The sequence below is a fragment of the Leucopleurus acutus genome (genome assembly GCF_964270905.1).
Source record: "Leucopleurus acutus genome assembly, chromosome: 3".
Taxonomy (NCBI): domain Eukaryota; kingdom Metazoa; phylum Chordata; class Mammalia; order Artiodactyla; family Delphinidae; genus Leucopleurus; species Leucopleurus acutus.
The window spans coordinates 32218306-32242637 of NC_139145.1; the positions used below are offsets into that span (position 1 = coordinate 32218306).

Below are 24332 nucleotides of genomic sequence, written 5' to 3' on the forward strand. Positions count from 1 at the left end.
CCACAAAGCACCAATCAGACCTCAGGTCCAATCCTAAATAATTACCTTGGACAAACAGTCTAGATACTTAATCTTTCTCCCTTATCTTTACAGTAAGGATAACAATGGCAATAAAAACATAGTCATCACTTACTGATCACTATCTCTACGACAGGCAACGAGGTAAGCACTTTATATGCCTTCTTTCAACTCAATCTTCATCTCAATCCCAGGAGATGTAGGCATCATCATTCCCAATGAGAATCAGAGAGATGAAGTAATTTGCCCAAATTTATAACCAAATCGCAGAACCATGATGTGAATTCAAGTTTAAGCTCTTAATCATTATATTTCAAGCTAGCTCTTTGTTCATGCTCCCTAAATGATCGTTTGTGTCCCTTCCGGTTCTTATTCACAATCCTTGTCATATCCTCCACAAAGAAGGTGCAATAAGGCTCAATCCTCCATTGCCAACTCTCAGACCATCTATTGCCAAAGTCACTAAATTCCTGGTCAGCTAATTGGGGGAGGGGAGGCCAGGAGAAGAGCTCCCTGTGCTGTCCCTTCCCATTCCAGCTAGAGAATTCAGAATCTAGCAGGCACAGGGGAAGGAGGGAGAACTGTAGCACCTAATTTTCTTTTCTGGGGATCAACTTCCCCTTTGGAAGGAGGGAGCTGGGCTACAGGGCCCCTGAGGGGACCAAGGAACTGTGGCAAAGGGCATGTGTTCCCAAGTGACTTAACTTCTCAGTTCCTGTCCCATCTTCAAAAGGAGTGATAGATAATAATTGCACGCACTTCACAAAGTTACTTAATTAAATCAAATAATTCCCCAAAAGAGCTCAGCAGAGTGCCTATTATTACCTATTATTGCTATTGCCATTACTATCATCATCATTCCAACTCCTGCATTCGCGGTGTCTCTATTAAGCAAGGGGATTCCTTCGTGAATGACTTTAATTTACAAATGCATTCACTGGTCTGTCTAAAGAGCGGCTCTAGAGCCCTGTATTTACCGCTTTCCCTGGCACACTGACCAGGTTTTCTGCCTCCAAAGGAAGTCTGCGACTTGCAGAACTGCCATGATAGCACCAGCAAAGACTTCCCTTCCCCGTCTCCCTCGGCAGCGGCGCGAGGCTTCAGCTCTAGGGTTCGGGAGCCCGCCCACATCAGCCACCATTGGTAGCCCCGTCGCTGGCGTGATTAAGGCCCCGCCCCCTTCTCTCTGGGACCACTCTGAGGCCATCTCCGAAAGCGGAGGGGCCTCGGAGGAGGGCCCGCGATGCGTCCTGGGTTTTGTAGTCCATCTGTAAGGCTGCAGCCTGAGAGCTGGGCCTTGCGACCCGGGGAACTACAATCCCCAGCAGCCGGGCGGAGAGCGAAGAGAGGGGGCCCTCGCGTCACGTGGGCGCTGGGCCTGGGCGGGCTGCTTCTCAGTGCGGCGGCGGCGGCTCGGGGGACCGGGGCCTTTTGTTTGGAGCGGCGGCGGGGGGCCCCGGAGCGGCGAGGCCGGCGGCCATCCCCTGCTCGCTCGGTCCCGGCCGCCCCTCGCGGGGGTGGGGGGGGCCGCCCCCTGGGCCGGGGCCTAATCTCAGGCGCCCCCGCCCCGCCCTTGGCCCGCCCCGCCCGGCCCGTGGGGAGGAACCGGCCGGGCCTCCCCGCGCGGCCCAGCTACCTCCGGAGTCTCCGCCGCAAACCTCTGCGCGCCGTACCCGAGGCTGCCTCTCGCCCCTCAGGCCGACGCCATGAAGATCAAGGATGCCAAGAAACCCTGTAAGATGGGGGCTTGGGCTCGTCGGGTTGGGAGAGCAAGTTGGGCCACGTCGGGAAGCCCCTTGTGGTGGCCTGCCTCGAAGCCGGTCGCTCCCAGCCGTCGCCCAGCACGGGATGGGGGCGGAGGGACCTTTGCAGCACCCGGTTCGAGGCTCCCTCCCATCTCCCTACGCTCGGTTGACGAACGCTTGCCGCCCCCTAGCCTTTCCTCCTCGAAAGCTGGGAGGTGCAAGGGGGAATTTTTGTTCTGGGGTTTGGCAGGCAAAACCAGAGTTACCAGCTTCCTCTGAAGTCAAGTTGAAAATGGGTTGTCATAGATGTCAAGTTGCGCGGGGACATTTACCACTTCTTTTTTTAAAATTTTTTTAAACTGATTTCTGAGCCTTCTGCTTGTGTCCTTGAAATCCCGGTGGGTTCCTGGGAGTTGTCTCTGTTGTTATAATTAGAGCTTTTAAACACGGCATGTAACCTACCGGTGGGTAAGTGCCGTGACTTGTTTAGAATAACAACTAGTTCATGTTTGTTTTTTTAAAAACAGATAAAAAGATCAAAGCCATCCGTATTCCCGCCACTCTGAGCTAACCACTATTAATCTTTTGGTGACTACCCGTAGAGATTTTTCTACGACTATATATAACCTATACTTATAAAAAAAAAAAAAACTTTCCATACTGAAAGAGAGTAGATCAACTTTTATTTGTTTCCTTTTATTTTTAGCCTTTTTAAAACCTTTTACTCCTGTGAATGGCTTAATCACTCAGCCGTTGTGATTGTCATACTTGAAGTTCATTCTTCCAGAGCGACTAGGAATGCATGCTTCTGTCTTAGAATTGTATTGGTGTTTTGCCATTTTGCAGTGTTGTGTGATCCTCCCAACAGTTCTAGTAAATCTCTTGCTATAGAACGGGAGTACTGATACTGTCTTTTCCCGCCCGCCCGTCCGGTCTTGAAAACCTCCACGGAGAGGCAACATACCAAAGCACTCCAGAAACTGTTAATTGTTATTTAAATGTGAGATAATTTGGTTCTCATTTTACTGCTGAGGAAAACTGAACTTACTGAGCCCCAGAGTAACTTTTACAAGGCTGCATCTTGTACAACTTGTACACCTTGTACACCTTTTACAACTCTGCTAACTGAGGTTCAGGGCCCTAAGTCACCTGACTCATAGTCCTGTGTTCTTTCTTTTGCTCCTGTAGGGCGTAGTCTAAATACTTAGAGAAGCACAAACCTTTCTGATCTGGTAGTTTTATCTGCCAGTTAAAACATTTTTTTAAACAATGATTTAAAAAAAAAAAACGATAGCTAAAGAGTTCTCGTTCAGGAGTCTATGAAATACTGATGTTAAGTCTTAAAATGAGAGAGTAATATAGAAATACTACTATTTTACTGTACATTTGCTGAATTAAATGAATCTTGAACAGATGCAGTAATGTAGAACAGTTGGACATCTTCCCTCAACACATAGGTTTTCTCTGCTTGTGTTAGAATTTCCATTTAGTAAAATGAGTTTAACTATGACAAGCTCATATTCTGACCCTTATGTTATTATTTTATTTTTGCCTTGACAGCGATTTGATTACTTAGATTTGGGCAAACTTATAATCAGGTGTGAATACCATCTCTGGCAAAGGTGTTTCATATCTAGTAAAGATGATAATTAAGAGTTTATAAAATAAACTTTAGGTTGAGAAATAAAAGAACATCTATTTTTTAGAAGTAATTTGTTTATTAATATATTGTGGTATACTGTGAGACCATTAATGTTAAAAGAGTTATGCTGAAAAACCAGTCAGTTAATATGATTTAGAAGTCTGAAATAACATTTCCAGTTTCCTATATGTAAAAGATGACTTTACTGTCTACTCAGCTCTTTACAGTAAAAATAAAGAACATCTTGTTCTTTTGCATGTGGGAAAGAATTTCAACTATGAACTGTCATGGAAATATATATATATAACTGGAAAGTATTATTTCTGATGTTTCAAACCACTCAGTTTAGCTAAAGACACACTTGTTTTTGAGTTCTTGCATAGGGTTTCTTTTTTTTTATAATCACAAATTTAGTGAGCACTTTGTATGTAAGCACTATCTTTTACATGCATTGCGTCATTTAATCCTTAGAGCAGCACTAGTAACTGAAAACTGTATCTCATACTAGTTAAACAAGTGACTTTGGCTTCACACATTTTCTTACAGTTACTCACCCAAGTGTTAGAAAACATTGCTTTTTGATACATCACTAGTATATACCAGCCTATAAACCAAATGCCTGTATTTAACCAGAAAATAAGAAAAGGAATTGGTTTCACCCTCTAAATTGTATAACTAAAAGATGAGCATTTGAAATTATGTGTTAATTCAACTCCAGGAGAAGAATGAAGTCAGACAATCTAATGAAAAATTTTTTTCTAGAACCCAAACAGTGGCAATGTTTGCATTACCTTTACTTGTGTTTTTCACGCTACTTAAATAATAGTAAAAATCTAAGCAGTGGTGTTCCTCTGTACCTCAGCTGACGTGATTTTTTAAGGTAAGGGTCAGCCTCTGTTTTGCTTACCTGTAGAGCATGTAACATGATTAATAGAGTGGTAATAAAAGATTTTTTTAATATACATATATATATTTATTCATCTGGTGCAGTGTAGGTTTGGGTGTCTGCTTTGCTAACCCAAGCAGTAAGGTATGTGAAGTTTTTGTCAAGACCAGAGAGAGGTATGTAGCATATGTGTGCCGTTTGCTTCTATATAACTGTTTGTAAATTGAGTCATTACTTAAGAATGATCACTTCCAGTGGATAGTAAGGTGCAGTTGGAGGTGATAGTTTCTAATATTCTCTTAGATGTAACTAATTTACCAAAGGGGGGAAAAGTCTTCTGAAGCTCTTCTGAGGAATTATAATACTGAAGGTGTGAGTATGGTTTATTTTCTTAGTCTGTTTTAAAACAACATTTTTATTCGGAATGATTATTGGGAAGAGTGAACTGTCTTTTATTCGGGAACTTGAACAGTATCTGGAATTGACCATTGCACGTGCTCATTTTAGAATTCTGTTCCTTAAAATAATCCACCAATGTTTCTGAGCATTTTCAGCATTTGGTTTCTCTTTCTGCTCCAGAACAATTAAATTCTAGTTTGGCATAGGATCCCTTTGGGCTAAAATCTGCATGGGGCCAATAGCAATTAAATAGCTCCTTAAAGCTTCTCCGCTACCTCTTACCAACACTTAACAAGACACCAAACTTTTATAATGCAGTTTGTTAGAAATTAGCAGTCTGCCCTTGTGGCTAAAGAGGTGATCAGGCATGTGGGTTTCTCCTTTTGCATACCTAATCTACCTGGTAGGAAAGATAATTTCTTGGTAGCACTCTGCTTATGCTGGTTCTGGATATTTTTGTTACTTATGGGGAACTAATGGCAGTTCTCTTAGGCTCGGGTGAGAAATAGAATAGGAGCTACTATTTTTTTGGAAGGCCACGTAAACATCATGAGAGATTCTAGGAAATGCTCAAAAGTTTGTAGAAGGTAATGTTTATTTGCCATCATCAAAGTACTTATTTATATTTATGGAAGGTATGTTTTGTTCTTTAAATGTATTTTTGGTTCATTTTTTTCACCTCGACAGTGGAGAGTTTTATTCTCGAGAGAATGAGAAATGTTTAGGCTGTATGCAAGAAGTAGGATGCTTACGCACTGGTGACCTACTTTTAACCTGTCCCTTGGCCAGAAGCAGCAAAGCTATAGATTTAGATATTTGCCTGATTTCTTTGGAAAGTGGTATTTTTCTTACCTCATGGAAGTATTAGTGGGCCTCTGGTTGTCCTTAATAACTTTGTACTTTCATCACAAATCAATAAAGTTTGAGTTTTGTGCCCCCTCCCCTTCTCATTTTAGTTAGTGACAAAATAACAAGCATAAGTATTTGCTTTAATGCACTGGAAATTAGATCACTTGCTAAATCAAAGGAGTGGATCGTAATTAAGAATACGTGTCTTCTGTGTTCTTGTTGCCTCCCCCATACTTTTTGAATGGTGATTATTTCTCTGGCATAAGGAAATGAATTCCAGAACTCTGCCGAGTTGAAAGGATCTCTATGCAAAAGAAGGGACCTATAATGTTCTAGTTTGGATATTAAGGTAACCAAGACGTTCATGGTCCACAATATAGCATCTCCAGTTACTCTTCCTTTAAGAGCAGATACCCCTAAGAGAACATAGACGTATCTAACAGGCTGGATGTGAGGTGAGTCTTGAATGGCCTCTCCTTTATTTTAAAAGTGTGTTACTGGGAATTCCCTTGCAGCCCCCGCTTTCACTCCCAGGGCGCAGGGCGCTAGTTCAGGGAACTAAGATCCCACAAGCCACGGGGCGTGGCCAAAAAATATATATATCAATAAAAGTGTTTTACTTATTTAAGATGGCCTCCATTGCTAGCTGCCCAACAAAATTGAGAAAATTTAGTTTCTTCGGCATCTTAGTTGTTTATACAAATCTATAGGTGACAAAAGCATTGTGCCTGTATAGAGAAATGTACCGAATCTTTTCTCGTTGAATCGTATGTTTCCGGTTTCTAATGGTACACACATATCAAATAAGTAAAATATCAATATATAAGAAACAAAGGGAACTAAATTTCCTTGACAACTTATACATAATAAACTGTTAAATACATGTTGTTAGGCATTTTGTAATCTATGTATCTTAAGTATTAAATTATTTTTGAGTCTATCATAATGATTAAAATCCCAGAGAATAGAAACAGACCTTAAGGAAACTAAGATTTGAGAGGTTAATGGCTTTTCCTATGTCATATAGCCCAGTTAGTGAGAGAGCACCAAGTCCCAAACCCAGATGATGCTACCTCCCCAAATGTGCCTGTTTCCAAGTAGATTTACTTTCAGCGTTATCAACAGCTAATTTTATTAACCAGATGCACTAAAGAAGCCTAGTAAGTTTAATGAGCAAAGAAAAAAAGTTCTTTTTAAGGAGGTACTTTTCCCTTGGGTTACTTGAAGTGATTATAGGCCAATTTTATTACATTAAAATCGTAGAAACATTTTCAAGCCGTAGGTGATGACCTATTATTAAAACCAAATTGGTCCAAATTTTTCCTAATCTCCTGGGGCACATGATAACTATGTAATAAATGAAAAGGAATGCCTACCAGACCAGGAATTAAAAGGCCCTGGTCCAGCCGCAGGCATGCTGAGTTACGGGTTTTGAGAAAATACACAGAATAACACTTTGAAGGGGAAAGGGTGAGTTTCACATAGATTTGTCTTACCTCAAAAGTATTATTGACTGAATGCATGATTCAGGGTAAATGAAGCTTGTGGCTAATTAACTAGGTCCTAATTTGCATTTCTAAAATCAGGATATATATTTTTATTTATTTTTTATCCATAGCTTTCCCATGGTTTGGCATGGACATCGGGGGAACTCTGGTAAAGCTCTCATATTTTGAACCTATCGATATCACAGCAGAGGAAGAACAAGAAGAAGTTGAGAGCTTAAAAAGTATCCGGAAATATCTGACTTCTAATGTAGCCTATGGATCCACTGGTATTCGGGATGTACACCTTGAACTGAAAGATTTAACACTTTTTGGCCGGAGAGGGAACTTGCACTTTATCAGATTTCCAACCCAGGACCTGCCTACTTTTATCCAAATGGGAAGAGATAAAAACTTCTCAACATTACACACGGTGCTATGTGCTACAGGAGGTGGTGCTTACAAGTTTGAAAAAGATTTTCGCACAGTAGGTATTTCGCTCACAGGCAAAAATCGGTACCCATTCTCTTCAGTTTTTAAAGTATGAGGCTCGTTTTCTGTCTGATACGTTTCTTTGACTACTTCCCCCTGCTGATACAGGGGAAGTATGTATTCATGACTTACTTTTGATTGGAGCATTTAAACACCTTTATACAATGAGTAAAAACTGGCCAGAGTTGGGCCTGTCGTACATAATATGGAGTAAAACCTGCTAAGTTTAGGAACTGCTACAAAGCTACAGCAAAAGCAGACTTCAGTGAATTTGGCAGTGTGCAAAGCCAGATATAAATGGGGCTTGAAATATTTTCACTATTATTATCCTGTGTTTGCTTGTTTTTTTGAGTATTATCCAGTCATCTCTCCTAAGGCCACTATCTTCCCAAACCCTAACTGAAACCTGTATCTTTTGATTAATAGACACCTGAATGAAAGTCCCTATTAGCCCTTTTTTCTTGGATTTTATACCATCGACCCTACCATGTTTCTGTCTTGAAGGGGGTCATTTGGATGTGGCAGGCGGATTATGTAAGCGTCGATTTCTGTGCTAGTAGGGGTTTGCCAAGTCCTTCCCATTAGAATAAAGATTTAAAAGTTTAGGGCTTCCCTGGTGGCGCAGTGGTTGGGAGTCCGCCTGCTGATGCAGGGGACCCGGGTTCATGCCCTGGTCCGGGAGAATCCCACATGCCACGGAGCGGCTAGGCACGTGAGCCATGGCCGCTGAGCCTGTGCGTCCGGAGCCTGTGCTCCACAACAGGAGAGGCCACAACAGTGAGAGGCCCGCGAACCGCAAAAAAAAAAAAAAAAAAAAAAAAGTTTATACTTGGATTTACTGAAATTTGTTTTTCTTGAAAATATGCATATGGACCATTTCGTTTCTCAGATTCACATAAGAAAATCTAGAACATAAGCGATCACTTATACGGCTCACGGAAGTGAATACCTTGTAATTTGGGGTAGTTTTTATTAAAAATTTTTATGATGAGTAATACTGATTTGTATTCAGTTTATTGAGTAATCTGACCATAAATTCGAAACCAGTTTTTTTGGATGCGTGATATTTAGTGTTTGCCAAAAACAGTGTCCTTGAAGCCAGCTCTTACCTGGCCATTGTTTGGAGACCCTGGTATTCAAATTACGGAGTTCTAAGTTTTTTTTAAGAAGTATTGATATTTTCTAGTGACGAAGTTTTATAATATTTGTTTTTGTTGGTGCTCAATTATTTATTAAGCTAATATTTGAACATTTAGTTTGTGTTAGGTATTGTGCTAGGCACTGAGAAGTCAGCTAGGAATAAGACACAGACTTAGCTCTCAAAGAGTGCAGTATCCTAGATCACACATTTAAGTGAACTATAAGTTCAGTGCATTATAATTAAGAAGTACAATGCATTATAATTAATACTATTGCTATGAAAAGAGATGCCATGGGAACACAAGGGGGAGTGATACCTAATAAGTCCTTAGAGAATTGAAAAGCTTATCTAAGCTGAGATCTTTTATAGTAAATATTTTATAATATACTCTTTACTAACCTGAAATGAATTTAATAATTTCACATTAGTACCCAAACTATAATATAAAGACAGGAAGTTAAGGTATTTATATATCAGTAGGTAGATTCTCTGGTATGATCACACAAGAGGGCATAATGAAGTAGTCAGACTTAGATGCTTGTATGTACATAGATTGAACTTAATTTCTAAAGCCACAAATGCTAAGATTGATATGGTATGTTTTATTTGAGAATCAAATACCATAAGTGGTATTGCTGTTGTGACATAACTTTCGAAGATGCTAAACAACACAAGGTAAAGTTCCAAACAGTAAAAAGTACACTTCCTCACTTTATGTGGGGGTTGCGTTCCTAGCAAATTTAGTATGTATTGAAACCACGTAAAGAATACCTTGTGTCGGGCTTCCCTGGTGGCGCAGTGGTTGAGAGTCTGCCTGCCGATGCAGGGGACACGGGTTCGTGCCCCGGTCCGGGAAGATCCCACATGTCGCGGAGCGGCTGGGCCCATGAGCCATGGCTGCTGAGCCTGCGCATCCCAAGCCTGTGCTCTGCAATGGGAGAGGCCACAACAGTGAGAGGCCCACATACCGCAAAAAAAAAAAAAAAAAGAATACCTTGTGTCTATACACATATAGATAAAATACTTCCTGTTTACATAGGCTCAGATAATTATAAATGAATTTTCCTACTGCTGCCTACAAAAATGTCTGTTGTAATGTTCAAAGGTAATACAGGGAAGGGTTAACTCTTTTTTTTTCACAACTGCCCCACCCATTGCAGATGTCTGGCACCCCAAGTCCCTGCCCAGTAAATGTTAGTTTGATTCTCTCCTCCTCCCCATCTTTGTGAAAACTAAAAAGTCCGCACAGATTTCCAAAACGCCCCTAGAAGTAATACCACCACCACTGAGAACCACAGGACTAAATGAAGTCCCTAAGAGATTTTGACACAAAAGAAAACAAGTGAAAACGTGTGGGTTGTAAATGATTTTGAAGTTTTGTAAAGTACATGGAAATTATATGGTATAGTCGAGTCAAGTATTTTGAATGCGTTCCTTTGTTCACTTTATAAAACTCGCTTTGGTGTTTTTTTACAGATTGGAAACCTCCACCTGCACAAACTGGATGAACTTGACTGCCTTGTAAAGGGCTTGCTGTATATAGATTCTGTCAGTTTCAATGGACAAGCAGAGTGCTATTATTTTGCTAATGCCTCAGAACCTGAGAGATGCCAAAAGATGCCTTTCAACCTGGATGATCCCTATCCACTTCTGGTAGTAAACATTGGTTCGGGAGTCAGTATTTTAGCAGTCCATTCCAAAGACAACTATAAACGAGTAACTGGGACAAGGTAGTAACCTTTTTGTTCTTAAGGCAGCATGCATATTGTTTTCTACACAGAAATTGTGAAATCTAATGTGTATTGTGCAACAGCTAAAAATGTAGATGTGTAAGTATAAGTTAAAGTGTTGCAGATAATACTTTTTTATAAGGCATGTGTGTAGACTCAAACTAAAATCATTAAATGTTTATATTTGGTTAGCATCATTTGGCATCAAAATTTCCATAATGAAAAGAGTGAATTTTTAGCTGGAATGATTCCAATAACATTTTAATTTTCCAAAGCATTTTTCTCATTTTTATATAGATATATTTAAGCCTAAAGCTTGAAACATTCTTATTTGATTCACATTTAAGTGGAGTATTTGGCAACATTGTAATTAATTCATATAGGATGAATTTAACATGAACTCTTTTCTTTAATACCTGGAATATGAATGTGAAATGAGCTTTAAAATTTTTCCTTATGATTCCAATATGTCCTTTATCACCTTTTAAGGAAGCTGGAGGCTCCTGTTTACTTAATTGAGGAAGAAAGATTTTAGGATGCTTTAAATTAGATTGATTTGTGAAAAAAACTCTGGCCACGCTCTGCAGCATATGGGATCTTAGTTCCCAAACCAGGGATCAAACCTGTGTTCCCTGTGTTGGGAGCACAGACTCTTAACCATTGGACTGCCAGGGAAGTCCTGAAAAAAACTCATTTTAATTTTAATGTAATACTCCTATTTGAATAATACTTAAATTTAATTAGTATTTTATTTCTGTGGTGGCTGAAAAGTCTACCTCCGTTGAAACTCTCTATGCCAAAGAATTACAGGGAAGTACTACCTACTTCAATCAATTCAAAAAGACAGAAATTCAGTCTATTAACTAAATTCCAACAGTGATTCAGGAATAGAACCTGTTAGAAATTTAGGTGAGACTAGGGAGCAGAGGTTTTGATTTTAGGGGCTAGAGTGGCATAATTTCATTTTGTGAGCATATCCAAAAGAATAATAGAACCAAGTTAATTTCTGTATTTAACATGATGACCAGCCTGACATAAATGTCCTCACTGTATTCATATCGGAGTCATGTAAACGTTAATGTATCACATTGAGTTGATTTCAGCCTTATCAGGCTAATAGGCCTTTCACAAAATTATTTCCTGGAAACCATTTAGAATTACAATTTTTCTCCTTTTAATTTGTACAGTATTAACTTTTAGCACTCCTTTTTCATGCACACAAAAACATTTATTTTTAGCAATTACAAAGTGTAAGGTATCAGGTGAAGATACTAGAAGATACAAAAGGTCTTCTGTGTCTGTTGTTTACATGACGACATTTTTTTCCTTTGGTTTATTCTTTGATCTGACAAATTTGGTTTTGCTATGTGTTTTTCTTAGGTTTAGCAATATCTATGCATGTGTTCATTGAATAAATGAGTGCTCCATCCTTTTACTTTGGAGAAAGAATACAGTGTGTAAATGCAACTTACCAAGTTTCTTTATTTTCTTTAGCCTTGGAGGGGGTACCTTTCTTGGTTTATGTAGTTTATTGACTGGCTGTGAAAGTTTTGAAGAGGCTCTTGAAATGGCATCCAAAGGTGACAGCACCCAAGCTGACAAGCTGGTCCGTGATATTTACGGAGGAGATTATGAAAGATTTGGTCTGCCTGGTTGGGCTGTAGCATCTAGGTAAGTTTAACATTTACATTGTAATTAAAGTTGCTTATTTAGGTTTTTGGTTTTTTGTTTTTTTTTCCTTGCGGTACGCGGGCCTCTCACTGTTGTGGCCTCTCCTGTTGCGGAGCACAGGCTCCGGACGCGCAGGCTCAGCAGCCATGGCTCACGGGCCTAGCCGCTCTGCAGCATGTGGGATGTTCCCGGACTGGGGCATGAACCCGTGTCCCTTGCATCGGCAGGCAGACTCTCAACCACTGCGCCACCAGGGAAGCCCGCGTATTTAGTTTTTAGAAAGCAGTGTATCAGGAAGTTGTAAGGGGCTTCCTCTTACCCAGTTTAGTTCTAAGTTTTGAACATTGATGTCGTTTTAAAATTAAATATACATCAAGAAGTCTCCCCTGAATGCACTATAGGAAACTGTTTTTATTAGTTCTTGAGTATCCTTCCACTGTTTCTCTATACAAGTACAAATAAATATCCTTATCCTCCCCTTCCAGAAGGTAACTTTTAGAAGGTAACATTTATATACCATTATATAGTATACGTATACAGTCGGGTCTCCTTATCCATGGTTCCGCATCTACAGAGTCAACCATCCTCGGATCGAAAATATTTGGAAAAATAATTCCAGAAAGTTGCAAAAAGCAAAACTTGAATTTGCTGCACACAGGCAACTATTTACATAGTATTTACATTGTATTAAGTGTTATTAAGTAATCTGGAGATGATTTAAAGTATATACCTAGGTTATATGCAAATACTACATCATTTTATACAAGGGACCTGAGCATCTAGAGATTTTGGTGTCCAAGGAAGGTCCTGGAACCAATCCCCCATGGATAAGAGGGAGGACTGTATAGTCTGCAACAGCAGTATATCCTAGTCTGTTTGCCTGCCCCCCTCCCTCTCTCTCTTTTTCCCCTCTTCCTTCCCTCATCCTTTCCCTCCCTGCCCTCTGTCTTCCTCTTTTTCCTTCCTTTCCTCCCTCTCTCCCTCCTTCCTTTCTCCCCCCCCCTTTTTTTTATTAACAGCTTCATGGTATTTCATTGTATGAATGTATCATAGTTTGATAGATGTTTGGGTGTTTCCAGTATTTTCCTACGTGCAGTTCATTGGGTCAGTAAGTAACCTTGTACACATATACCTTATTTTATACATGTGTAGATTTATCTGTAGGCTGTATTCTCAAAATGTATGAAATTTGTTTGTTATCAGCAGACTTGATTTTGTTTTTCATTTCTCTGCAGTTTTGGGAATATGATTTATAAGGAGAAGCGAGAATCTGTTAGTAAAGAAGATCTAGCAAGAGCTACATTAGTTACTATCACCAATAACATTGGTTCTGTGGCACGAATGTGTGCTGTTAATGAGGTAAAAAAAATTGTTTAATTATATGAAAAATGTGAGTTGGAGTTTTATGTACATGTAGCAGGCTTCTTCGTATTCCTTAAGGAGGCCTCATAGGATCGAGATCTCTTAATCCATTAAATCCCAAGATTCATTAATATATATGTTACCTATCCAATTGTGATACTACCTTTAAAGAAAGTAGCAGATGATTCAAACCGGAAATAGGACAAAGAGATAATTTACATTTCATATTTATCCAGAAACCTTTTCAGAAATATACAACCTAAATATCTTTAAGTTGTCAAACAAAAATTCTATCTAAACAATAAGACGTTTTGAGGTAACTTACTATTGAAAGTGGGTGGGTATTTTTTTCCTGCTAGTGTTACCTTTGATTAGTGAAGTACTTGGAAGTTTTCTTACTGCCCTCGGCTTCTTTACAGTGCTGCCTTGTTGCATATGGATCAAGCAGCATTGTACAGGGCTATGAAGGCACTGAGACCGTTCTTCACATGAAATTTGAATGATGTATACTTATAAAAAGCATGTACTGCTAGATTTACCTCATAATTGGGTTATTTTTATTTGAAGAAGACTGTATATACAGTTTTGCCTTTGTGTAATAGAGGTATTTGCCCATTTAATTTTTATAAATATCAAATACTTTATAAATGTGTTGGGAATTTTACTTTTTAAAGGAATTCTTCATTTGTTCACTCATTCGTTTATTCATTGAGTAAATATTTACAGAGTACCATGTGCCAGGTATTGTTCTGAGCACTTGAGATAAATTAGTGAAGAAAACAAAGATCCCTGACTTTGTGGAGCTTACAGCCATTCTAGTGTTGTAGTAAACAAGTAAATTATTCCGTATTAGGTGATAAATGCTATTTTTAAAAAGGAGAAAATTAAACAAGATAAACAGAATTGAGAGTAGACCAGAGAGTGGCAGAGGACAAATTACTGAGTAACTGGGTGTAGTTAAAGGAAGGCTTTGTTGAAAATGTAACTCTTAGGCAAAGATTTGATGGAGGTGAGAGAGTCATGGGTGCAGATATTTGGGGAAAGGGAGGCTCCAGAAGAGAGAACAACTGTGCAAAGACTCGAATTAATCCTCTGAATTACTCTAAATTCAAAATTAGAATACTGTCTTTTAAGTTTCTTAATAACAGTGTAGTAAGTTAGTTGAGGGAGCCACTAGCAGGCATTTTAACCTAGGTTTGGGAAATATATCACTTTGAGGGGGCAGACAGTAATCTGGGATCTTTTTTGTTACCCCTGTAGGTCCAGATTTTCACTGGCCAATTGACTTAACAGTAATTAAGGCCATAATTTACGCTATTCAAACTCAGTGTGCAAAAATGTACACTCAGAAGTACTTACATTGTTGTGAGAGTAGAAATAGGTTTTTTGGAGATTCAAAACAAATATTAGTTCCTCCATCTGGAAGCCCTAGGGGTTGGGTGGGCATGCCAGTATCCCAGTCAGTTTTGCTGTCCAGTGCTATAGATAAAGTCCACGGTTTCTGTGTCATTACTGAGCATAAACTGCAAAATGCTGACCAAGTTTACAGCTTGTTTTTAATCCTAAACACGTTTAAAATACTTTTCCTTGGTTTGTCTCCTTTTATCTCGTCAGTGATATTTCTCCAAATTACTTTCTTTGCTAAATGTATTACTTATTGGCCATTTTCAAAAACAAGTCTATAATCATTAAACTAGGGTCTTTCCAGAACTTTTCTTTTTAAATTAGACGTTCTTTTTTAGGGCAGTTGTAGGTTCACAGCAAAATTGAGTGGAAGGTACAGAGTTCACTGACCCCCTAGACGCACAGCCTCCCCTACTGTCAATATCCAGCACCAGTTTGGTACATTTGTTAAAATCGATGAGCCTATATTGACACATCATCACTCAGAGTCCATAGTTTACATTTGGGGTCACTCTTAGTGTACATTCTATGGGTTTTGACAAGTGTAGTGACATGTCCTAAACTAATTTTTAAATATTCAGGATTATGAAGGCATATACCAGGAATGCAGTAGGCACTAAAAAAAGGTAGTAGTTGTTTATATTTGTAGGTAGAGATCTTATAAACTGTATTGTATTGTAAAATCTACTTGATAATTCTTTTTTCAAGTCATTTTCTTTGTTCTTTTCTTTTAGAAAATAAACAGAGTTGTCTTTGTTGGAAACTTTTTACGTGTCAATACTCTCTCGATGAAACTTTTGGCATATGCACTGGATTATTGGTCAAAAGGTCAACTGAAAGCATTGTTTCTAGAGCATGAGGTATGATATGAAAATAAAGTTTTGTGAATTTTAATAGCATGCTTTTAAATGCAGTTTCATATATTGTTCCTTGCCGGGTGCTTTATAAGTGAAGTATAAAGCTGCGAATTACGTAAATAGTATATTGATCCCTCACTTCAGTTTGAGTTAGGGGGTGGGCATTTTTGTAACCTGGCAGACATCCCATTAAGATGAGAATCTCACAGTTCTGAAAAAGAGAGAGCAGTATCAGGTCTGTGAGCTCATTAAATACTGGGGCTGCTTGTGTACTTAGTGGGTTTGTTTTGTTAAATTGTTTTCTTTTGTTTGTTTTGTTTTTTATTGTTTTTTGGCTGTGCCTCACGTGGGATATTAGTAGTAGCTCCCCAACCAGGGGTTGAACCCGGGCCCTTGTCAGTGAGAGCACAGAGTCCTAACCACTGGACCGCCAGTGAATTCCCTCTTTCTTTTTTTGTCCTCCCCTGAGAGAACAAATGTTAAATATGAACAATAAAAGTATATATGATTTAGCAATGAAAATCTCCTTAATTCTCCCACCACAGCCTCACCCCCACCTCCAGTGGTAACCACTGTTAACATTTCGGAGTTTATTCTTGGAGATTTTTTTTTCCTATTCGATCACAATATCCAGTTAAATTCTGATTGGAGCAAGTATCAGTTCACAAAATGTTTTGGATTAAGTAAACTTACCTTGAATTATTTGTGGTCAAGTGAATATTTTATTAAGCATTTTAATAATACAGATTCTGAGTATTTGTTCTGCTCTTATGAGCTTCCATGTGTCATTGTCACTGCTCTCGCTGTAGAGGTCAGAATGTGTACTCTTGTGCAGCTCCACCTGGCGTGTCCTCTGCTGTGGGAATGGCAGGCAGAGCCAAAGGAATTTTCTTCAGGAAAGGGGAGGGGAGCCAGAATTGCAACAATAATTCTAGAAGCTTTAGTGTCTAACAGCCACTCTTTATAAAAAAATATGTATTTCAAAGGTATATATATTATAATTAACTAGAAAATGCTTAGCTTCAATTATAATACAAAAACATATACATATATATGTATTGGGTTGGCCAGAAAGCTTGTTCAGGTTTTTCTGCAACATCTTAAGGAAAAACCTGAACAAACTTATTGGTCAACCCCAAATTTGTACTATATGAAGAATATATACTACCAGAAAACTTAGATTGTTTCAAGTAGACTGTTGATTGAAATATTGAGCAATTAAACATGGAATTCAATTACAAAAAAAAGTTGTATATATTGAGAATACAGTTTAAAAAAATTTTTTTTTACAATAACTGATGACACAAATTGGTAGCTTTCTGAATCAATGTTCTTAAATAGATTATACACAAGTATGTGTTCTTAATAGTGGTTAATATTACATGTTCATTTAGAAGCTGCACTACATTAATAATTGCTTTTAAATTATGCAGGGATATTTTGGAGCAGTTGGTGCACTTCTTGGGCTGCCAAATTTCAGCTAAAGCATCGGGTTTCTCTCTGTTAATAAATGTCACTCAAGAGGAACTGAAAACCAGAGGTGTTATTACTGCATTATTTGTCACTGGGAACCAAAGGATGAAAGAGTAGCACTATTCCTGTTGATTTTTAAGTATCAGAATATGGTAAGCTGCTATATGTTGCCATATTAAAAAGAGAGCTCCAGTAATGTGAAGTATTTCTAAGTGAAATGCTTTCCCTTCTGTATATAGCCAGTGTTAAATCCTTAAATGCAATACAGCCTCTGATTAATGAGCTTCCTCTGAAAAAGATTTTCTATTTATTTTATTTTATGTAGCCAACATTGCAGTACTGTATGTTCAAACATGAATCTTAAAGTCTCAGAAATGTTTATCTCATGAAAAGAATTGATTCTGAATATTTGTTACAAGTCTGTTCTATGTGTGTGTTGGTTACTAGTAAGTGGACAGTAACATATCCTGTATCGAAACTTACTGAAATGGCAATCAAAGATGATCATTTTTATATGATTTTAGAAATGTTAAAGCAATATTAATTATTCATTACTGTTGTTTTCCAAACATATCTTCTCCCAAAAATCATGTTTATGTGCTCTTTCCCCAGAAGTATAACCTTTTTCAAATGCCATAATTTAATTGAAATACTGTTGTTAAACATTAGCCTGAATTTTAAAATGAATCCTAGAAAATGCACATAATTGGTGATACTGCATTTTTTGTATTTTGAGTTTATCAGATAGTACATTTTAAAATGTTTTTTAATTGGAGGCTTAATTACTTATTTGAAAGTCCGTTCAGTGAGGTCCCAGGACTATTTGAATGGAGTATGGTTTATGTGTATTGGTAGGGTTCTGTGCTCTTCTCTCTATACCACATTTATCTTAGGCCCAAAGTTAGCCATTTCTGTTTAATTAGGTCTGAACCATCAAAGCTAAAGACTGTCTTCTACTGTGAACAGCAGCAAAATCATTTGTTCTAAACAGATGTTATGGAAATTTAAAAGATGAGTTGTTTTTGAAACTGGGAATCTGAGGCAGTATTGCAGAATTATAAAAGGATCAGTGTTTCGTACATTCTGGTAATAAAAGCATTATAGTTCCAAAATTTGTAAATCCTTTTGCCTTGGAATTTATTCTGTATTTTGAAGTCATTTTTTATAATGTTATACATTTTTTCAGACTTTCATTTTGGTAGTAACATTTTGGAGGTCCAATAGTTCAGCAAAGTTTTTTGAGACTGTCACTTATGGTTTAGGAAGTTGAAAGACGGGGAAAATTGGGAAAAACTGTTCACCTCCTTAAATTACAGTAAATCTGGATGTACTTTGAAGAGCCTAAAACTTTTATATTACAGGAAGAGGTATTACGCTGTCTTTTCACACGACAGTTTTGCTCCGTAGAGAACAATTTTCAATTGAATCTCAAGAGGTGGTGCTTGATAAAGATATTTCTCCCTGTAGTTATGTTCAGAGGGAAAAGCATGTGAAGGTAATTTTTAGAATGTAGAATATTTAGAACTTTGAATTCATGTCAGTCAGTGGTCATTTTGAAAACCTACAGTGTTTAAACATTTTCTTACTAAATGTTTCCATTTTCGTGACTAGATATTTCAGCCAAAAGCTATATTTTTAATTTATTTTAGAATTGCATGATTGGGCATCTGTACAAGAAGGTTTTGCTTTTAAATGATAACTTCAAATTTTATACCTGTGGCAAACTGTACGTTAGCAGTTACAGGTTTGGGGCTGTCGTCAAGAAGGAAATGGAATGGTAAAAGTATATACAAGTTAATTTGATCAGTACTTTGGTTAATTTGGGACTATGATTCATACTTTTTGTCTTTTGAAACTGAAGTTACCTGCTAAAATGCATATAAAGTGAGCAACTATTTCACCACTGTGAGAAAAGCTCTTGGCTTTTCTCTTGTACAATCTAGAATTACTGGAGTAATTCTAATAAGTATTTCTAATAAGAACACAGAATTGGGATGAAGGCTGCCAAGATTCTAGTTTTTTATTATGATCCCAGGAAAATGCTTGAATAAGCATAGAGTGGTAAATAGGTTTGGTTCTAATCCCAATCCGCTTCAGAGCTCTTATGTTCTTGAACAGTGCTGTCTAATAGAAATAAACGTGAGCAACATGTAATTTTGCGTTTTCTAGCAGACATATTTAAAAAGTAAACAGGTGAAATTCATTTAAATTATATATTTCTATTTAACCCAGTATAGCTGTGTTATCATTTCAACATGTAATCATTATAAAAAGTTATTTAGGGTTTTTTTGGGGTTGGGGGATTGTTGCTACCTAGTCTTCAAAATCAGTATGTATTTTACACTTACAGCACAACTCAATTTAGACTAACCACATTTCGGGTTCTCAGCAGCCACGTTTGGGTAGTGGTTACTGTATTAGTGTAGTTTCTAGAACTAGCTCTTAAAAATGAACACTATCATGTATTCATTAAAACTTAAATTTGAATCTGGACTTTTTAAAGAATGTTAGAGAGGGAACACGTGAGAACCTTATTTTTTAAATACGTAATGAGGGATAAGAAATACCTCATTTGGCCTAGTTTATTTTATTCAGACAAACTGTATTTCTGACCATTCCAAAAAACATCTTACATTGCATCCTGCCATCTCATTGTAGTAGGTATCGTTTTTCTAATGATACTAATAAAGTTGCCCAAGACACATCCTGAGCATCCTCATCAGTCTTCAGAATGTATATTTCCTTCGCTGCAGTAAATTTGATGATTCCAAAGACTTAACCCCCCACACACACCTTATCTAATTGAACTTTGAGAAGCCAATTCTAAAGGACTAAAAAGAAACCTTTTTAATTCTTCATTGAGTTCTGTACACACAAGGAGAATCTTGTTTATAACTTGGTGGATTTAATTTTCATTTTTAAAAATAACATTTTCAAATGCAAGGATCACTATCAGTTTGCTTGGGCGGTTGGTAAAGAACACAAGGTCTAGAACTTTCCACCACCACTACCACCATCCGTACCCCCAGAAGACTGCCTTTTAACCAGAGAGACTTTGAGAACTAATGGCCTTCAGTTCTACACCCCAACTTCTCCAAAGACAAAGTACTAGTAGACTTCCTTGCCTGTTGACAAGGGCGTTCCTTGCTCAGCTACTCTAGTTGAAATAGGTGGACTCTTAGTTTAGGTAAAGTTAGCGCTATTGCCAGTAATATATGTGGCGTCTTGACAGTCCTTCTAGAGGTTCAGATTGTTTGCCAAATATTAGACTGTGAAGATTCCTGAGTTTTTTACCTTTGCGTGCAGATGTCATTGTTGTATTCTCAGTACCAGTTCCTGAAAGTCCACTTCTGTAAGAAAAATGAGGCAGCTCAAAGGGGAAAAGGTTTTCCTCTATGTCCAGCGGTACTCTTGCCTTCTAAGAGCAGTCCATCTTGCCTTGAATCAAGGCATCTTGCCTTGATTTCTAAGGTCGCATTTTTGGGTGGAAAGCTTAGCAAGGCAGTAGTTTCCAAATGTCCTTTATAACCACTCTGCTTGTTATATGCAAAATGTTTCATATTTTAATATTTTGTTTTTTCTCTATCGAGCACTTTATGCTTTTTAGTCTGTTGCATTTGAGAATGTAGTTTAGAAACTTTTTCTCTTCTAAAGCCATGTAAAAACTGGATGATCACCGGAAAAATGAGTATGTGTTATTTTGCATTTAACTTACTGTTTTGTGGTATGTATAAACAAAATATTAGAAACATACTGCATTTTTGTAACAATACTCTTTGACCTTATTTAACATGATTTGCCATGAAATATCAATGATCTATTTTCCCAATAAGCTTGTTTATTTTAGGGTGTTTTATTCTAATAGAGAAGGAATTCAGCCAACTTGGTTTCTGTCATCAGATAATCTCAGAAAGTAATGTTCTTTATCTATATTACTGCCTGTTTTCAATATTTGAGACCGTAGCTTTATATTTCTACTGAGCCTAGTAACTGATGAGCAAAGACCCCAAAAAGTGAGTAATTATTTTTCTTCCTTTGAGGTATTTTAATAGCCTATTGAAAACAGGGGTTCCATGAAAAGCAGACTGTCCCAAAAGACAAGTTAGTTGCTCCATTCATGGCATCATTTGAAGTGACAGGAACAATTTGTTCAGATACGTGGCATCATGTTTTAGAGTTCATTTTATTTGTGTTGATATATGTTGAGAGGTACTAGCTTTTGGATTCTCACCATAGAATGGTATTAGTTATTCTCTCATAATGTTTTGTTATTGCCTGTAATGGCCAAGTAGTAGATATACCTTAAAGTAATATCAAGGGGGTGTGTGTGTGTGCGCGTGCTTTAATCTGTAAAGCTATCTGGAATTTTTATTGTGCTATAACTTCAAAATTATATGGGCATTATAACTTTTCCATTGTACAAAAAGAAACATACCACTAAATTTATGGATGTTTGAATGTTAGATATATTGGGGATTTTTTTAATAGCCCTTTTCTTTAAGCTGTTTCTTATTTCTGATCATTGTGAGTTGGGATAGATGTGGGATAAACCCCTCCTAGAATTACTGCCTTTGTCAAACACAATTCATAGTGGGATTTATAAAACACAATTTTAATTATCTCTAAGTGAGTTGAAATATCATGGATTGTAGTCATCTACATCAAGTATGATAAAGACCTAAAGTACCTTTATCCTTAGGATTGCCTGAGAATAATCAGATTGTACATGTGTCTGATATTTCCAGCTTAATAAATGTAGCAGTGAGTTGATGTTGGGACTTCAGGTACTACAGTTGGTACTGAATGATGTGCTTGAGAGGAAATCAGTTTTCTTTTTCCTTAAGAAAAAACCCAGAATCTTTACATTCTGGCTCTTTGTGTAGTCAAAAGACTATTTCTCTTTTTAGATTTTCAGTCTTTTTGCTGTAGCGGCCAGTAATTTTGTGTTTAAAAGAACGAATGAGGAATGTATTTTTCAAAGGCGTGAATAAAGTTAAAATCCAAGGTTTTGAATTGTATAAATGTGCAACTAAATTTCAAGTCTAAGATAGTGCTGATTTTTTTTCTATTTCTCAACATCTTTCATACATTGCAGTACCTACAGTTCCAGTAGCTTTCAAAGAAAACATTTCAGTTTTGTATAATTTGTAAAACATACATAAATAATGCAGATAGTTTGAGATTATTTTAGCTTTATGTTGTGTCTCTGAATCATACGGATCTCATACCTGGCGCAGTTGATAGTTGTCACGAGTATTAAGCCATTTTGAAATCTGCCACTTTTTTTCTGAGGTGCCCTTTTTAGTTTACATTTAGAAACAAAAGATAACTTTATAGACCTAACATTAATATTCTGGTCTCCTTGTCCTAAATACGGTTAATGGAACATGGATGTAAGTCAGGTTAAGGTGGTTTTATCATTTTTTTTAATACATTGTGTGCTTTGACTTTTTATTTGAACTACAGTGAAGCTTTGACTTCTTAACTGAAATTGAGTGGCATTTGTCTTAATTCTGCCCAGTTACAGATCAAATCATACCTAGAAAATGTTTGTGTTAATTTTACTTATACAAGCCATTTCCGTTTAAGTTGCCTTATTCTATCTATTGCATTGTTCTTGCCAAGTCTGAGCTCTGTCATGTTGGAATTATTCTAACACTGAATCTGTGATGTAAAAATGTATGATGTGCTACAAATTTTATTCATAATAAACTAAGTTATAGCCTATTATAACCTATAAAACATTTCTTGTAAATTGTCTAATTTATTTTTCATTTATGTACAGTTTCTTATGTAAATTTTTAAAATACTTGTTGTGGTCTGTTCTATAAACATTCCTGTTCTCTTTTCCTTAAGGCTTATTTGCATGAAAGAAACTTGGGTTTTGCTTGTTTGTATTATATGGCCACTGAGCCAACTTCAGTACTCTCTACCTTTTCTGTAGTTTTAACTTTTTCTAGTTTTGTTCATATTCTAAATAAATGTTAAAATCATGATTTTTATTTCCTACTTTGCAAATAAATTCTGTTAAGTTGTTTACTGTGTTATCTTTTTATTGTTTATATATTGTATCCCCACATTTCCACTTCAAATAAGTATAAGGTTTTAATGAAATCAACTATAGTAGAATGTGTAAACTGAGAGAAAGGACATCGTAAAGTCTTGCTCACCTCTGTATTCCCAGTACTTGGCACAGAGAAGGCATTCAGTAAACAATACTTATTGAGTGAATTAACTGTAGAGGAAGTGTCTTTATCTATCTAGTCTCCCTTTATAAGATGTAATTGAGGAAGGCGGAAGATGGCGGAAGAGTAAGACGCGGAGATCACCTTCCTCCCCACAGATACACCAGAAATACATATACACGTGGAACAACTCCTACAGAACACCTACTGAAGGCTGGCAGAAGGCCTCAGACCTCCCAAAAGGCAAGAAACCCCCCACGTACATGGGTAGGGCAAAAGAAAAAACAGAGACAAAAGAATAGGGACGGCACCTGCACCAGTGGGAGGGAGCTGTGAAGGAGGAAAAGTTTCCACACACTAGGAAGCCCCTTCGCGGGCGGAGACTGCGGGAGGCGGAGGGGGGAGCTTCGAAGCTGCGGAGGAGAGCACAGCAACGGGTGCGGAGGGCAAAGCGGGGAGATTCCCGCACAGAGGATCGGTGCCGACCGGCACTCACCAGCCCGAGAGGCTTGTCTGCTCACCCGCCGGGGCGGGCGGGGCTGCGAGCTGAGGCCAGAGCGTAGGGAGAGGACTGGGGTTGGCGGCTTGAACATAGCCTGAAGGGGTTAGTGCACCACAGCTAGCCGGGAGGGAGTCCGGGGAAAAGCCTGCACCTGCCGAAGAGGCAGGAGACTTTTCCTTCCCTCTTTGTTTCCTGGGGCGTGAGGAGAGGGGTTTAAGAACGCTGCTTAAAGGAACTCCAGAGACGGGCGCGAGCCGCGGCTAAAAGCGCGAACCCCAGAGACGGACGCGAGCCGCGGCTGAAAGCGCGGAACCCAGAGACGGGCGCAAGCCGCGGCTAAAAGCGCAGACCCCAGAGGCGGGCGGGAGACGTTAAGGCTGCTGCTGCCGCCACCGAGGGGCCTGTGTGCGAGCACAGGTCACTCTCCACACCCCTCTTCCGCGGAGCCTGTGCAGCCCGCCACTGCCAGGTTCCCGGGATCCAGGGACAACT

The 24332-nt window shown here is 38.2% G+C and overlaps 1 protein-coding gene across 1 annotated transcript; it reads left to right on the top strand.

Annotated features, from left to right (window-relative positions):
* The first annotated feature begins 1423 nt into the window (after positions 1-1423).
* PANK3 (pantothenate kinase 3) lies at positions 1424-23186 on the top strand. The gene is made up of 7 exons (XM_082837330.1): positions 1424-1752; positions 7158-7510; positions 10133-10386; positions 11881-12057; positions 13293-13416; positions 15558-15683; positions 17114-23186. Exons 1-7 carry the CDS (start codon positions 1725-1727, stop codon positions 17162-17164), a joined length of 1113 nt encoding a protein of 370 aa, XP_082693456.1. The 5' UTR covers positions 1424-1724; the 3' UTR covers positions 17165-23186.
* Positions 23187-24332: the final 1146 nt, after the last annotated feature.